This window comes from Bombus pascuorum, chromosome 13, assembly GCF_905332965.1.
Source record: "Bombus pascuorum chromosome 13, iyBomPasc1.1, whole genome shotgun sequence".
NCBI lineage: Eukaryota > Metazoa > Arthropoda > Insecta > Hymenoptera > Apidae > Bombus > Bombus pascuorum.
Genome location: NC_083500.1, coordinates 6,535,518 through 6,548,878, shown reverse-complemented (window position 1 = coordinate 6,548,878; position 13,361 = coordinate 6,535,518). Strand labels below are relative to the sequence as shown.

Below are 13,361 nucleotides of genomic sequence, written 5' to 3'. Positions count from 1 at the left end.
ATATCGCTATAAAGCATTGAAATGAACTTGAGGATCGGCTCTTATCAAAGCATAAATATATTTTAATCTACGATTACGACCTACGACCAATGATAAATCGCCAAATACGTGATTCCATTTAGTGACGCTTACAAAAATATATTTACGATTAAATATCCGTTTGAGTTACAAAGTCATAATACATTAACTATGAATCTATTTTAGTCAATATCCAAATAAATAGTACGAGGTATTTTATGTAAATCGGCAGGTTTCAACAACGGAGATAACGCAGTGTATAAAAATCTCTCAAACGCAAACATCAATCTGCCTCGGTAGCACTGTTAATTAATTTTGCTGAGTGATTGACAGTAAGAACAGCTGATCAAACGGGATATAAAAAGCCAGGATTTATTAACAATGGAAGAAGTCGCTGTCAAAGTAATAATAAAAGCACCGAATCAGCAGATTAAAGATCAAATCGTAAATTGTGATATTGGGTGGACCGTTCGCCAATTAAAAGAACATTTGTCCGATGTTTATCCTAGTAAACCAGTGAGTTTTGTTTCGTCTATTTTATGAATCTCACGTCATATGAAATTTTGTGAAAGTTGTATTCTTAGTGAAAGCAATGTATCATTAGCATCACTACATGACACAAAAGAAAAACAAAATATATTGCAGACGTTTCCCTTTAAGTATTCTTAGAAAGCTATAGTGCGTTATCTATTAGAGATAATACATTGATATTTTTATGAGTTTAATGATGATAATTTAATTATCAACAATAAAATGACTTTATCTTATTACTTGTCTGTAATAATTAATTGTTTATTCGAAATCAAGAAATAGTAAAAATATTGTGTAAGAAATAAGATGATAATGAATTGAATATATTTGTAGGAACGAGCAAGTCAGAAACTTATATATTCAGGGCAATTATTAAATGATTCCACGTGTTTAAAAGATGTGTTAAGACACTGTAATGGGCAAGAAGATCAAACCTATATAGTTCACTTAGTCTGTGCTTCGCAAAAAACATCAACAAATAAAATAACTGAACAAGTTGTAGAAAATACAAAGACAATTTCTACTGCAAGAAGTACAATGGAAAATATGAGATTAAATAATACAAATAATATACAGAATCAAAGTCAAGATATTACTAATATTGCTACGCAACATACTCCAGCACAATTGTATTCTACACTACAATATTTTGATCCACGAAATAGTCAACAAATGGCTTGGATGCAACAAGCATATACCTATTATTTGACACAATATATGCAACTGTAAATGGCATTCTTATAACTTATTTTAATGTTTGGAAATTATATATAATTTATAGTGAAAAGGAATATTTTATTATAGGATGGCAGCACAAGGAATACAATTACAGACTAGCATTCCATATGTTCAGCAAATGAATGTCAATACAAATGATAATGTTCAAAATCCATATACAAATAACACAAATAACAATAATAATAATAATAATAATAATAATAATAATAATAATAATAATAATAATAATAATGTAGGTGATGAGCAACAACAACCTGCTGCTCAAGAAGCTGATGTTAATGGAGGAAATAATGGTGCTGGAGAAGATGGTGCATTTAACAGAGATTGGCTAGATGTTTTTTATATGCTGTCCAGAATAACTCTTTTTTTCACTTTAGTATATTTTTACTCGTCCCCTCTAAGATTTCTTATTGTTACGTTTCTTGGCTTTGCAATGTATCTGTAAGTTAATATATATAAATATTGTGTTTACATCTTTTACATGCAAATATGTATAATGAAGTGAATATTTCACAGATATCAAGGTGGTTTTTTCCGGGTACAACCTATTCTATTACCTGAAAATAATAATGGTAGAGGAGATCGGGTGGATAACAATAACCAAATATTACAAAATGAAGCAATAGGTCCGCAACCTGCACAGCAACAAAATGGTCAAGTGCCAGCTGTACAAGCAGAAGCAAGAACAAATGCAAATGAAGAACACGAAGAGGAAAGACCTGGTGCACTTGCTTTTACCTGGACATTTTTCAGTACATTTTTTGCTTCGCTTTTTCCAGATCAACCAAATGTTATTTAATTTTAACAAATGTCAGTTTCTTACACTTAACTTTGTTATAAAATTAATTTTCTTTGTTTTACATATGTTTTTAAAGCAAGACATTAAACCTAATGAGGTGGTCTCTTTACATATATACTTAATAAATATTGATATCAAGAGAAGCGTTAGTAAGAATCCTAAAAAGGACATTTTTGAAAAAAAGAATTTCAAAAAGATTTTACAAATTTTTCAAGTATAAAAATCTTGTATACAATAATAAGTATATATAGATATACATATTAAATGTACACATAAACTAAATAGCATTTTTTATAAATACTGTTATTCATATACTTCTAATAATTTTATGCATGTATTACTTTAATTTCGTCGAGACCACCTCAGGGTCTATAAACAAAATAAATTTATTTAGCTTGAATTTATTGAAAAAGTAAATCATCCCAAATCGTTTAGAATTTGTTGTATAATAAATTTTCTGTTTTTCTAGTTCTATAAAGGTACAACGAGAAAAGTATATACTGTGTATATAAATAAAATTATTGTAGAGCTTATAAGGTGTTGATAAATATAGATACCAAAAACAAATTATGAGTTTTTGTTCACAAAAGTTATTAAAACAACAATCCTGTTATCAATTGATTTACTGTAATTTTTATTATGAGCGAATTTAAAAAATTCGCTTTTTAATTTACTAGATACATGTTTAAACCTTGTTCTATAAGATATATACATATATTACAATCCGCATGCATAATTTGGGTTTTGATTAGATTTCCAAAAATTCAAAATATAGTAAAAGCATTTTTTGCATTTTGCAGCAAGACTTAATACAAAGCTTAACACTCCTTACTAATTCTTATAAATCCCTCTTATAAATTACATGGAGAAGAAGTATGAAATTTTTCATAAAATATAATTGTAGCGAAATTGGTAGATTGGGAAGAATAGCAAGGAAGTAGTTAGTATGGAAATGAGAAAATCAAACGTTTTTAGAATGATTTTACTATATTTTGAATTTTTGAAAACCTATTCGAAACGCAAGTTACTCTTGCAGGTTGTAGAAAACTATTTATTTCTGAGTCACGAGCTGTTTTTGTCAGTAAGACATTGCCTTCACAGCATACATTCAATATGTTTCCCCTTCGCTAGCTTACACATGATACTTTTATACATTAAACATTTCGTAACTCTGAAAATAATGAGTTTTTAACTCATGTTTATTAAGACTTTTGTGTTTGTTTTTTGTTTGTCCCCAACTCTTTTTGTATATTCTACATACATATATGTATATTATTTACATATGTATAATTCGTAAACAAACCATTAAATAAAGATATTCTCAATAAATTATAGAATTTCTGTAATTTATTTATTTATAATTAATAAACTGTTATTAATAAATCAAAAATATGAAAAGGAAATTCTTATAACTTTCATAACCTAATTGATCATGTAGTTAGTTAATATTTTTAATAAATAATAATGGAAATAAAATATAAAGCAAGAATATAAAATAGAATAAATAAGGCAAATAATATACATACTCTAAGAATTCTAAGAAAAAGATTGCATTATATTAATCTTTTTTACGTACTATGTACTGTGTATTAATTGTGCGAAGAGTAAAAATTCCTTTGCATATATGTTTCTAAAATATTAGCAATTAAATTATTTACATCAAATAAAAGGTTGGGTATTTAATTTAAGAGACTATTTTTATTTAAAAATTATATCTAATTGATATACAAAAAGTATCTATAGTAATAAAAGTCCCGGCACATTGTACTATAACCCTATTCATACGTTTCAAGGTTTGCATATATATTAAACACATGTACTACAAGCGGTATATTAATATTCAAGTACGTAATTTTTTGAAGTCGCAACACTCCTTATAAGTAAATTACATAGAATAACCTAATACATTGTTATTAAAAAACAAAAGTAATATGTGTGTGTATGTGTGTATATATAATAGAGAAATAACATCATGACTTAAATTTATATCTCAATAGGCAATATTTAACAATCAATTTCTACATCAATCACATTAAAAAAATGTCTCAACATCGGATGTCTGATGTCATTGGTATACTTAGAGGAGCTAAGGTAGTAGCTGAAGCTGTGATTAAGCATCAAGAAGAGACAGTTAAACACGTAGTAAAGACTTCAAGTTTGAAGACTACTGCAGAGAAATGCCTGACAGATAATTTAAAAACATTGAATAATATAAAACCAAGTAAGGTTCCTGTAAGTTTCAAAAATAAATATAGATTATTAATACTTTTTTCTAATGTGGCAAACGTTCTTGTAATATAACAATAATTATCTTATATGGTGACTACTAATATAGATTAATTTTATAAATGAATATTATAATTTCCTGTACAGTATAACATGTATACAGGTTCAAATAACGAAAGAATTTAAAGAAGTGACAGAACGAATAAATGTTGTTGAAAAGGGTATAATAGAATTTTTGAAATTAAGAACTAAAGAAATGGCAGGAATGCCAGTTGACCCAGATAAACCTAGAAAATCTACCAGAACTAAATTACATGTTTATAATCCTGCTAAAGATCCAAAAGAGATAATAATAGAGATGGATATTCCAAATGTAAAACCTGATAACGAAAATGATATACGAAGTAAACAGGATAAACCACTAAAAAAGTACTCAACTGTAAAAGAAAAAATTGAAACAATTTCCAAACTAGAACATGAAATACCTAAGATTGAACTTTCTGAGAAAGATAAAGCAATTTTGAAGAAATTGGAATTAGAGCATGAAAAAAACATAAGGAGTCAGAACATGAAACAAGATGTATCAAATACAATAAAAACTGATTTCGAGATATTAAAAAATATGGCAACAGAAAATATGAAAGTAGCTTCAGAAAACTCTCAAGTTAAACCAAAACCATCTGTTAAACCAAAGCAAACTGTGAGTCTTTTTACATTTTTATATAAATTATGTTAAATGGTATGATGCATTTTATTTAAATACATTAATAAATAAATTTTTCTTTCAAAGCTTTCACCTAGTGCAAAAGCACAAAAAGTTCCATCTACCAGATTACAAAGAATGATAAGCTTTGGAACATTAGGAGTTGGTCTTGGTGTTGGTACAGTTGCAGAATACACACGCAGAACACTTGGACTAAAAAAGCAAAGTCTTGGAGACACATTTGATAGCCTGTTTCTTACTAAAGCAAATGCAGAAAGAATAGTTTCTACATTATGTAAAGTGAGAGGTAAGTATCCTTAATACATTTACTGGATTTTTTGTTAACTAATAGTTGCGTGCCTTACATATGTTTATAATAGGTGCAGCTTTAAAAATTGGACAAATTTTAAGTATACAAGATGAAACCATTATAAATCCTGAACTACAAAAAGTATTTGAACGAGTTAGACAAAGTGCTGACTTCATGCCAAAATGGCAAGTTGAGAAAGTATTAGCAACTGAACTTGGACATGACTGGAAAAATAAATTAGCAACCTTTGAAGATAGACCATTTGCTGCAGCTTCCATTGGTAGTTACCATTTATTTTTATTCTTTTAAATTACCTTTTTTTGGAAGGCCAAAGTAATATAAAAACATTTTAAAGATCATTCTTCATATCAGAAAAAATATTACAGGCCAGGTACATCATGGTACCTTGTTAAATGGGCAAGATGTTGCAATTAAAATTCAATATCCTGGTGTAGCTATGGGTATTCAAAGTGATGTTGAGAATTTAGTAGGCATAATGAAGGTATGAAAATACTTTGATTTCTATTTTATTTAAGATTATGCAAAAATATATCTAGAAATTTTTACAGGTTTGGAACATTTTCCCAAAAGGCATGTTTATAGATAATTTAGTGGAAGTTGCAAAACGTGAACTTGCATGGGAAGTGGATTATGTAAGAGAAGCAGAATGTACAAGAAGATATAAACAACTTATGGAACCTTATTTAGATTATTATGTTCCAGCTGTAATAGGTAAATTGAATTAAAAAATTAGCAATTTAAATGTAAAATTAACTTAATTTTATATTTAGATGAACTATCAACGAGTCAAATTTTTACAACTGAAATGGTAGAAGGAATTCCAGTAGATAAATGTACAAGTATGGATATGGAAACAAGAGAACATATCTGCAAATTAATAATGAGTTTGTGCCTTAAAGAATTGTTTGTTTTTCGATACATGCAAACTGATCCAAATTGGTCCAATTTCTTTTATAACACCAATACAAGACAAGTTTGTATATAAGATATTATTATTATCAATAAGTGCACACTATCTTTGATATTATTAATTATATATAATTTTCAGTTAATATTGTTAGATTTTGGTGCATGTCGAGGATATGAGAAATCATTTATGGATAAATACATTGAAATAATTTATGCTGCAAGTGAAGGTGATCGTAATAAAATTTTAAATTTATCTAGAGAAATGGGATTCCTTACAGGATACGAGTCTAAAGTACGATATGTATATTTTTTAATAGTTTTAGCTTTAGAAAAGGTTAGTGTATTAACATTTATACATTTATTACATTGTATTAATTCCAGCTTATGGAAGAAGCTCACGTAGATGCAGTAATGGTCTTGGGTCAAGTATTTGATAAAAACTCTAAATATTATGACTTTGGTGGACAAGATGTAACTAAACGGTGAGAGCAATATGATATCATTTAAATTAAATTATTAATAAATTATATAACATTGATTACAGGATTCAATCATTAGTCCCAACAATATTGGATCACAGGCTTTGCCCTCCACCTGAAGAAATATATAGTCTACATAGAAAATTATCAGGAGTTTTCTTATTGTGTGCCAAGCTTCAAGTTAAAATAAATTGTCGCGATATGTTTCGCGAGGTTTATGCAAATTATGAATTTGAATAATAATGCAATATAAATTAATGCTTTATACTTTAAACATGTATAGTTAAATCAATATAAGCATTTTTTCAATTAATACCTTCTATTATTTAGACCTCTAATTTATTCATATACTTCAAGCATTAAATTCGTATATCTTCTAATTTTAAGTTGTATTCTGATAGCAGTTTATTTATTGTAACACGTTTTCATTTAAATAAAATCTGGGTAATTATATAAAGTACAATTATATCTGTATCAAAAAACATCATAAATACATATTTAATATTGATAACGAATGATACCTTAACCTATTCATCTCTTTGTTCCCATTAATAAGTTATCTTCAATAAATTTCATAAATTAACTGGCGAAATGTCTAATAAATTCTTATATTTTGCATACGGAAGTAATATGTTAACAAAAAGAATACATATTAATAATCCAACTGCAGTACGAAAAGATATCGGATTTTTAAAGGTAAATATACATGGTTAAAGGAAATTTCCTATGCGGTTAGTAAATCTATTTTTATTTTGAATAATTGAAAACAGTAAGATTTATATTATGCTTTATAAAATTTCATTATTTTCTTTATTATTTATGCAAATATTGAATTATATCAGAATTTCAGATTAGATTTTATAACACACTCAAAGAGATGGGGTGGATGTTCAGCAACAATTGTTCCTACAGAAAATTATATTGTATGGGGTGCAATTTGGGAATTAGATGAATGTAATATGTGTACATTAGATAATCAAGAAGGTGTAGCAGATAAATTATATTTCCCTTTAATGGTTGACATAGAAACACTTACTGGTAAAATATTTAAATGCAGAGTGTATCAGCAATGTAACAATCCTAATAAAAATGTAAAATTGTGTTTGCTACCAAAACACAGGAGACCTTCACCGTTGTATTTGTATGTTATACTTAATTCTATTCAATTTGTTTAAGGTTTCTTATATAATTACTAATTATTCTCTTACAGAGAAACAATATTAAAAGGTGCACATGAAAGTCAATTACCACTTGATTATATTAAGGTGTTACAAAAAATACCGCATAATGAATATGTAGGAGAATATGATATTGGGTAAGAATAATTATTCATTTTATTATTTTTATTATTCATTAACTCATTGCAACAGTAAACAAAATTTTTATTTATGTATAGGCGTATACAGTTAGTTTCATTATGTACAGACTCTTTACATTTAAATAACTTAGTTTTCATACAAAAAGTATATTTGATAAAAAATTATGTATATATCTATAATTCTTTTTCTGTTTCTATTTTTCTCACCTGATGTATTACGTTTGAACATTGTCTACCGATTTTTTTGTTGAAATTAATATTTGTGGATCGCAGCCTTCCCTTGAAAGAAATCTGGACTTAACGATCTTATGCTTCTTTAAACGTTTCTGGACAGCTGGCTCGTTCTCTATTAAATCAAGAGCTGCCTCAAGTGATAATTTATCTGTTTCATACTTGGGTATTCTAATCCTTGTGCAAAGTGCATTATTTATCTAATAGTATACAAAATGGTGTAGCATTAATAATGTGTTTATATAAAATTATACATAGTATTAAATAAAGTACTTCGATTTCTAAGAATCACACTGTTATTATTTATATAGTTATATAATAAATAATATAATGTAAATTTATATAATGATAATGAAGTAATAAATACTTTAAATACTTTGTACTTACTATGATCGACACTGTCATTTTATAATTCATATCTATTTCTGGCCATTTTTGTTCCATAACATCTCTATCTAAGTCCACTTCATTCTTATCTATTAAATGATGTTTTACCTCAGAAAATGCGGACCACAATTCCGAAGCGAAATGTGGAGCAAATGGTGCAAGCATTATAATTTGAACTGCTAATGCACGTTCATATTCACGACTTTTTTTCGTGCATTCCACACACACTTTGCGTATACTTAATATTAAAAGAAAAAGACGATTACTGTTTCTAAAGTTATTAGAATCATTGATGTACGGTAAAATTGTAATATATACCTATTTGTAAGTCCTTGCATTCTTGATATTGCAATACTAAGTTGTTGAGATCCGATTATATTATAAGTTACAGACTTTAAAAAATAATTTCGACTATCAAACATGTATTCATCATGTTCTGCAAATTTAGGATCAGTAGGTTCTGCCTGAAGCTCTTCTAAAGTTACGCTATTGCGATAATCGTTAAAAGCTTTTACGATCTTCCATAAACGATTTTGCCAATTTAATATTCCCGGCATGGCTGAATATTATTAATATATACATTATTCGATATATATAATAATTAGTTAAAATTTTTATTACAAAGAGCTTACTGTTATGGTCACAACGTTTATCTGAAGTTGGTGCTTGATCAGCTAATATAAATAATCTAGTTGTATCAATTCCATATTTATCTAAGAATTCAAGTGGATCAATGCCATTATGTTTTGATTTAGACATTTTTTCCCATGAGACAATGACTGGTTCTTTGGTATTCTTTTCTACATATTTTCCTGCGTGTTCTTCCACTTCATCCGCTTTTAAATATTTCTCTGTCTTTTTTAGCTGATATGTTTTACTAAGTACCATACCCTGCACAAGCAATTGTTTAAATGGTTCTGGAGTGGGTAAGAGTCCTTCTGAATGTAGAAAATGACTTATAAATCTGGCATAATATAAGTGCAGCACAGCTGTAATTATGTTATTAATTTGAGATCTTTAAATACATATATTTTATATCTACAAAGAATTTAAATATTAGATACTTACCATGTTCTTTTCCACCTATATACAGATCAATAGGAAACATTTCTTTTGCTTTATCAACAGCAAACATCTTTTTCATATTTTGTGAGTCGATGTATCTCAGATAATACCATGAACTATCTACAAATGTGTCCATTGTATCTGATTCTCTAACTGCTTGAGCTCCACATTTAGGACAAGAAGTATTTAACCAATCCTTAGTTTCACATAATATAGACATTTTATTTGAAGATGAAAATGTTATATTTGGTAAAACTACAGGAAGATCATTGCGTGGTACTGGTTGAATACCACAATTTAAACAATAAATAATTGGAATTGGTGTACCCCAATACCTCTGTCTAGATATTAACCAATCTTGCAATCTTGAACCAACAGGGTATCCACCAATTTTCCACTTTCTTGCTTTAGATAATATTTCTAATCTTTTGTTTTCTTGTTCTTCATCATTTCTTATCGAATGCCGTACAAATTCAATCCCAACTATTTCAGAAAACTGATAATCATCCATTGAAGCAGACGGTATACCAAGATAAGTATCTCTATGAGCTGGAAATGCAACTTTATCTGTTACAAATACTGGCAATTCATTTCCATTGAATGGGTTTACTACTTTAACATCTATGATTTGAATTCCTTCTGCCACATCTATACAATATTCTGGTCTATTTAATAAGCTTTTTGGAGATATTGCAATAAACATTGCATATTCAATAAATTCTGGATAATTAGTCCAAACATTTATTGTTTTGGGATAATTTGGGATAGTTCCTATCAACTGTAATTCAAAACTAGTACCACTACAGTCACCTATCCAATTTCGTTGGATTTTTTTGACATCTTTCCATTCTGTCAATGTTGGATCATCTAAACCTTGAGACAATGATCTGATATGATACAAAATAAATTAGTTAAATACTATTAGTAATTCTTATTATATATTTCAATGCTCTTTAGAGATTGTTAAATTCTAATATACCTACTTAGCAAATGATGTAGTCCTAACAAACCACTGACTTAGTAACCTTTTTTCTACTTTTGCACCTGATCTCCAAGAACAATTATTTGCATCAACTTGTTCCTCTGCTAATACAGTTTCATCAACAGGGTCCCAATTAACAAATGATTCTTTCCTATAAACCAAATCTTTGTCGAAAAGTTTTAAAAATAATTCCTGCGTCCACTTATAATATTCATGATCACATGTAGCAAATTCTCTCTTCCAATCAAAAGAATAATTCAATGATTTTAATTGATTTTTCATCTTTTTAATGTTATCATATGTCCATACAACAGGATCAACTTGTTTTTCAATTGCAGCATTCTCAGCAGGTAATCCAAATGCATCCCAACCCATTGGATGAAGAACATTATATCCTGAAATAAAAGAAAAAAGCTAGTCAATAAAAAATTATATAAATAAACCAAACAATATATATAATTACACTTAAATTAAAGAATTTACCTTTCATTCTATAAAAATGAGCAACTGTATCACTTATTGTATAAACCCTTACATGACCCATATGAAGTGTTCCAGAAGGATATGGGAACATTGATAATACATAAAACTTCCTTCTTGTACTATCTGCATCATCATATTGACGTAAGTTAATTTTATCTTTCCAATATTTTTCTATATCCTTTTTTATTTCATATGTAACTTCTGCATTCTAAAAATATGATCAATGCTTTATGCATTATAGTAACAATACTAATTTATAATCATGTATATTTTTTTAAAAATTAGAGAACAAACCGAAAATTGGTTTATGCCGGTTGAAGCGTATCGGTAAATGACATTTTTAAAGAATATATTACTTTTATAATATGATACAAATGATTCTCTAATCTTCATTTTTAATTAAATTATTTAAATACGTATTTAAATATTCTACAATTAAACATGAAACATGTAATTCGTGGTTAGTACACGGTCTTATAGCAAGTTGCCATATTTATTAACTACTTTAAAGAAACTTCATTTTACATTTAAATTATTTTAATAAAATTATATGTAAAGCGAAGCGATATTTGTAAACAAATAATATTTTTAAAATATCATTTTATCATAAAATAATGCAATTTGAATCTTCATTTAGTAAATTTTGCTTTGCTGGAAACTAAAACTTCCGCTTTGTGATGCTGATTCTTTTTCCGGTCTATGCCTTGTAAACAAGTCCGTGAGTAATCTTTCAAGTTCGAAATCCAATTAAAATCTGAACATCTGGAAATAGTATTTCTCAAAGTAATAGAAAATTGTTGTTATTTATGTTTTTAAGTGTAATTAAATAATATGATTGTAAATTTATAATATAACAAGTAAAGAAATATTTTGACATTAATCAGGTTATCTTTGCCTCATAAGTTTTAATTTCAATTAATGATATACCTTTTCTAATAGTAGGATGTAACCATAATAATTATATGAGTATTATAAAGTAATATTAAGGTTATAAAAAATTTATTTGTGAAGGAAAATTAATGTTTTGTTTATACTTAGTAATAATACTGTTTCTAACCTATTATACTAATCTTAAGTTTATAAAGTGTATTTTTACAAATCTTTTAAGAAACAAATTGTATATAATTTAGTATTTTTGTTTCAGTTTAACCATGGGTAAGAGAAATAATATGATCCCTAATGGGCATTTCCATAAAGATTGGCAAAGATTTGTTAAAACTTGGTTTAACCAACCAGCTAGAAAATTTCGTCGTAAACAAAGTCGTATAAAGAAAGCTCGTGCTGTTGCACCAAGGTAAATAGAATATGTTTATTTCATTTTTATTTCTGTTGTCCATTTATGTAAATTAACTTCAATAGTATTTTATTTAAATTTAAGACCTGTGAAACTTCTGAGGCCTATTGTTCATTGCCCAACATTCCGTTACCACACAAAAGTTAGGGCAGGCAAAGGTTTTACCTTAGCAGAACTGAAGGCTAGTGGTTTAAATAAAAGATTTGCTAGGACTATTGGAATTGCTGTAGATCCTAGAAGGCGTAACAAATCAGTTGAGTCTTTACAAACAAATGCTCAAAGACTGAAAGAATATAAATCCAAATTGATTCTCTTCCCACTGAATGAAAAGAGAGTAAGTAGAATATAGTAAATTTAAAACTATTAAAGAAAAACTACATTCTAATGTTATTTATGAAAATAGCCTAAGGTAGGTGATGCTACTGAAGAAGAAATGAAACTTGCCACTCAAGTTAAAGGAGAAATCATGCCAGTGAGACACCAAGCACCTGCTAAAGCTAAGGCCCGTGTCATTTCTGAGGAAGAAAGAAAGTTCTCTGCATACGTAACTCTCCGTAAAGCTAGGGCTGATGCCAGACTAGTAGGAATTCGCGCAAAACGTGTGAAGGATGCAGCAGAAAATCCAGATGAAGTAACTAAAGTTGCTAAAGACAAGAAAGCTAAGAAATAATGTGGAACTTAATGTCTTTGTATAAATATAACAAATAAATTGTCTAATGATAAATCAAATTTTCTATTTGTTTTTATTTTATACTATTTATTGAATATATATATATATATATATATATATATATATATATTATATAATGGACATTTTATTTGCCATTAGTATTTATATAATAATATAATGCATTTATTGTATGTATA

At 27.8% G+C, this 13,361-nt stretch overlaps 5 protein-coding genes across 11 annotated transcripts; 4 read left to right on the top strand and 1 right to left on the bottom strand.

Moving 5' to 3' along the window:
- The first annotated feature begins 66 nt into the window (after positions 1 to 66).
- On the top strand, positions 67 to 2,653 carry LOC132913657 (homocysteine-responsive endoplasmic reticulum-resident ubiquitin-like domain member 2 protein). Its single transcript, XM_060972151.1, has 4 exons — positions 67 to 534; positions 883 to 1,274; positions 1,354 to 1,728; positions 1,804 to 2,653. Exons 1-4 carry the CDS (start codon positions 400 to 402, stop codon positions 2,084 to 2,086), a joined length of 1,185 nt encoding a protein of 394 aa, XP_060828134.1. The 5' UTR covers positions 67 to 399; the 3' UTR covers positions 2,087 to 2,653.
- A 973-nt stretch (positions 2,654 to 3,626) lies between these two features.
- LOC132913650 (atypical kinase COQ8B, mitochondrial) lies at positions 3,627 to 7,047 on the top strand. 6 transcript variants are annotated; one of them, XM_060972135.1, is made up of 12 exons: positions 3,627 to 3,756; positions 3,880 to 3,930; positions 4,084 to 4,318; positions 4,476 to 5,012; positions 5,103 to 5,322; positions 5,396 to 5,605; positions 5,712 to 5,827; positions 5,895 to 6,057; positions 6,117 to 6,319; positions 6,395 to 6,547; positions 6,637 to 6,737; positions 6,800 to 7,047. In XM_060972135.1, the coding sequence occupies exons 3-12, from the start codon at positions 4,127 to 4,129 to the stop codon at positions 6,972 to 6,974; spliced, it is 2,070 nt and encodes a 689-aa protein (XP_060828118.1). In that variant the 5' UTR covers positions 3,627 to 3,756; positions 3,880 to 3,930; positions 4,084 to 4,126; the 3' UTR covers positions 6,975 to 7,047. The 6 variants fall into 6 exon arrangements, with proteins under 6 accessions (XP_060828118.1, XP_060828120.1, XP_060828117.1 ...); XM_060972137.1 differs by lacking the exon at positions 3,880 to 3,930 and having other exon boundaries at positions 3,643 to 3,756; XM_060972134.1 differs by having other exon boundaries at positions 3,654 to 3,930.
- A 207-nt stretch (positions 7,048 to 7,254) lies between these two features.
- On the top strand, positions 7,255 to 11,220 carry LOC132913665 (gamma-glutamylcyclotransferase-like). Of its 2 annotated transcripts, none has more exons than XM_060972165.1 (4): positions 7,255 to 7,430; positions 7,577 to 7,875; positions 7,945 to 8,049; positions 11,056 to 11,220. In XM_060972165.1, exons 1-4 carry the CDS (start codon positions 7,326 to 7,328, stop codon positions 11,069 to 11,071), a joined length of 525 nt encoding a protein of 174 aa, XP_060828148.1. In that variant the 5' UTR covers positions 7,255 to 7,325; the 3' UTR covers positions 11,072 to 11,220. The 2 variants fall into 2 exon arrangements, with proteins under 2 accessions (XP_060828148.1, XP_060828147.1); XM_060972164.1 differs by lacking the exon at positions 11,056 to 11,220 and adding an exon at positions 8,326 to 8,571.
- Positions 8,100 to 11,726, bottom strand: LOC132913645 (leucine--tRNA ligase, mitochondrial). The gene is made up of 8 exons (XM_060972128.1): positions 11,495 to 11,726; positions 11,201 to 11,408; positions 10,719 to 11,112; positions 9,739 to 10,622; positions 9,303 to 9,659; positions 8,989 to 9,229; positions 8,671 to 8,908; positions 8,100 to 8,483 (listed from the first exon to the last, which is right to left on the bottom strand). Exons 1-8 carry the CDS (start codon positions 11,591 to 11,593, stop codon positions 8,268 to 8,270), a joined length of 2,637 nt encoding a protein of 878 aa, XP_060828111.1. The 5' UTR covers positions 11,594 to 11,726; the 3' UTR covers positions 8,100 to 8,267.
- An 88-nt stretch (positions 11,727 to 11,814) lies between these two features.
- LOC132913660 (large ribosomal subunit protein eL13) lies at positions 11,815 to 13,223 on the top strand. The gene is made up of 4 exons (XM_060972155.1): positions 11,815 to 11,918; positions 12,345 to 12,494; positions 12,579 to 12,828; positions 12,898 to 13,223. Exons 2-4 carry the CDS (start codon positions 12,352 to 12,354, stop codon positions 13,162 to 13,164), a joined length of 660 nt encoding a protein of 219 aa, XP_060828138.1. The 5' UTR covers positions 11,815 to 11,918; positions 12,345 to 12,351; the 3' UTR covers positions 13,165 to 13,223.
- The last annotated feature ends 138 nt before the right edge of the window (positions 13,224 to 13,361 follow it).

Bases quoted from the DNA above. Each gene is read 5' to 3' on its own strand.
- LOC132913657 (XM_060972151.1), top strand. From the start codon at position 400: ATGGAAGAAGTCGCTGTCAAAGTAATAATAAAAGCACCGAATCAGCAG. The intron at 1,275-1,353 runs GTAAATGGCATT...ATTTTATTATAG, and splicing joins TTGACACAATATATGCAACT to GATGGCAGCACAAGGAATAC. The intron at 1,729-1,803 runs GTAAGTTAATAT...AATATTTCACAG, and splicing joins CTTGGCTTTGCAATGTATCT to ATATCAAGGTGGTTTTTTCC.
- LOC132913650 (XM_060972135.1), top strand. From the start codon at position 4,127: ATGTCTCAACATCGGATGTCTGATGTCATTGGTATACTTAGAGGAGCT. The intron at 5,323-5,395 runs GTAAGTATCCTT...TGTTTATAATAG, and splicing joins TACATTATGTAAAGTGAGAG to GTGCAGCTTTAAAAATTGGA. The intron at 5,606-5,711 runs GTAGTTACCATT...AAAATATTACAG, and splicing joins ATTTGCTGCAGCTTCCATTG to GCCAGGTACATCATGGTACC.
- LOC132913665 (XM_060972164.1), top strand. From the start codon at position 7,326: ATGTCTAATAAATTCTTATATTTTGCATACGGAAGTAATATGTTAACA. The intron at 7,876-7,944 runs GTATGTTATACT...ATTCTCTTACAG, and splicing joins AGACCTTCACCGTTGTATTT to AGAAACAATATTAAAAGGTG. The intron at 8,050-8,325 runs GTAAGAATAATT...TGTGGATCGCAG, and splicing joins GTAGGAGAATATGATATTGG to CCTTCCCTTGAAAGAAATCT.
- LOC132913645 (XM_060972128.1), bottom strand. From the start codon at position 11,593: ATGAAGATTAGAGAATCATTTGTATCATATTATAAAAGTAATATATTC. The intron at 9,660-9,738 runs GTAAGTATCTAA...ACATAATTACAG, and splicing joins TATAGGTGGAAAAGAACATG to CTGTGCTGCACTTATATTAT. The intron at 9,230-9,302 runs GTAAGCTCTTTG...AATAATATTCAG, and splicing joins TAAACGTTGTGACCATAACA to CCATGCCGGGAATATTAAAT.
- LOC132913660 (XM_060972155.1), top strand. From the start codon at position 12,352: ATGGGTAAGAGAAATAATATGATCCCTAATGGGCATTTCCATAAAGAT. The intron at 12,495-12,578 runs GTAAATAGAATA...TTTAAATTTAAG, and splicing joins GCTCGTGCTGTTGCACCAAG to ACCTGTGAAACTTCTGAGGC. The intron at 12,829-12,897 runs GTAAGTAGAATA...TTATGAAAATAG, and splicing joins TCCCACTGAATGAAAAGAGA to CCTAAGGTAGGTGATGCTAC.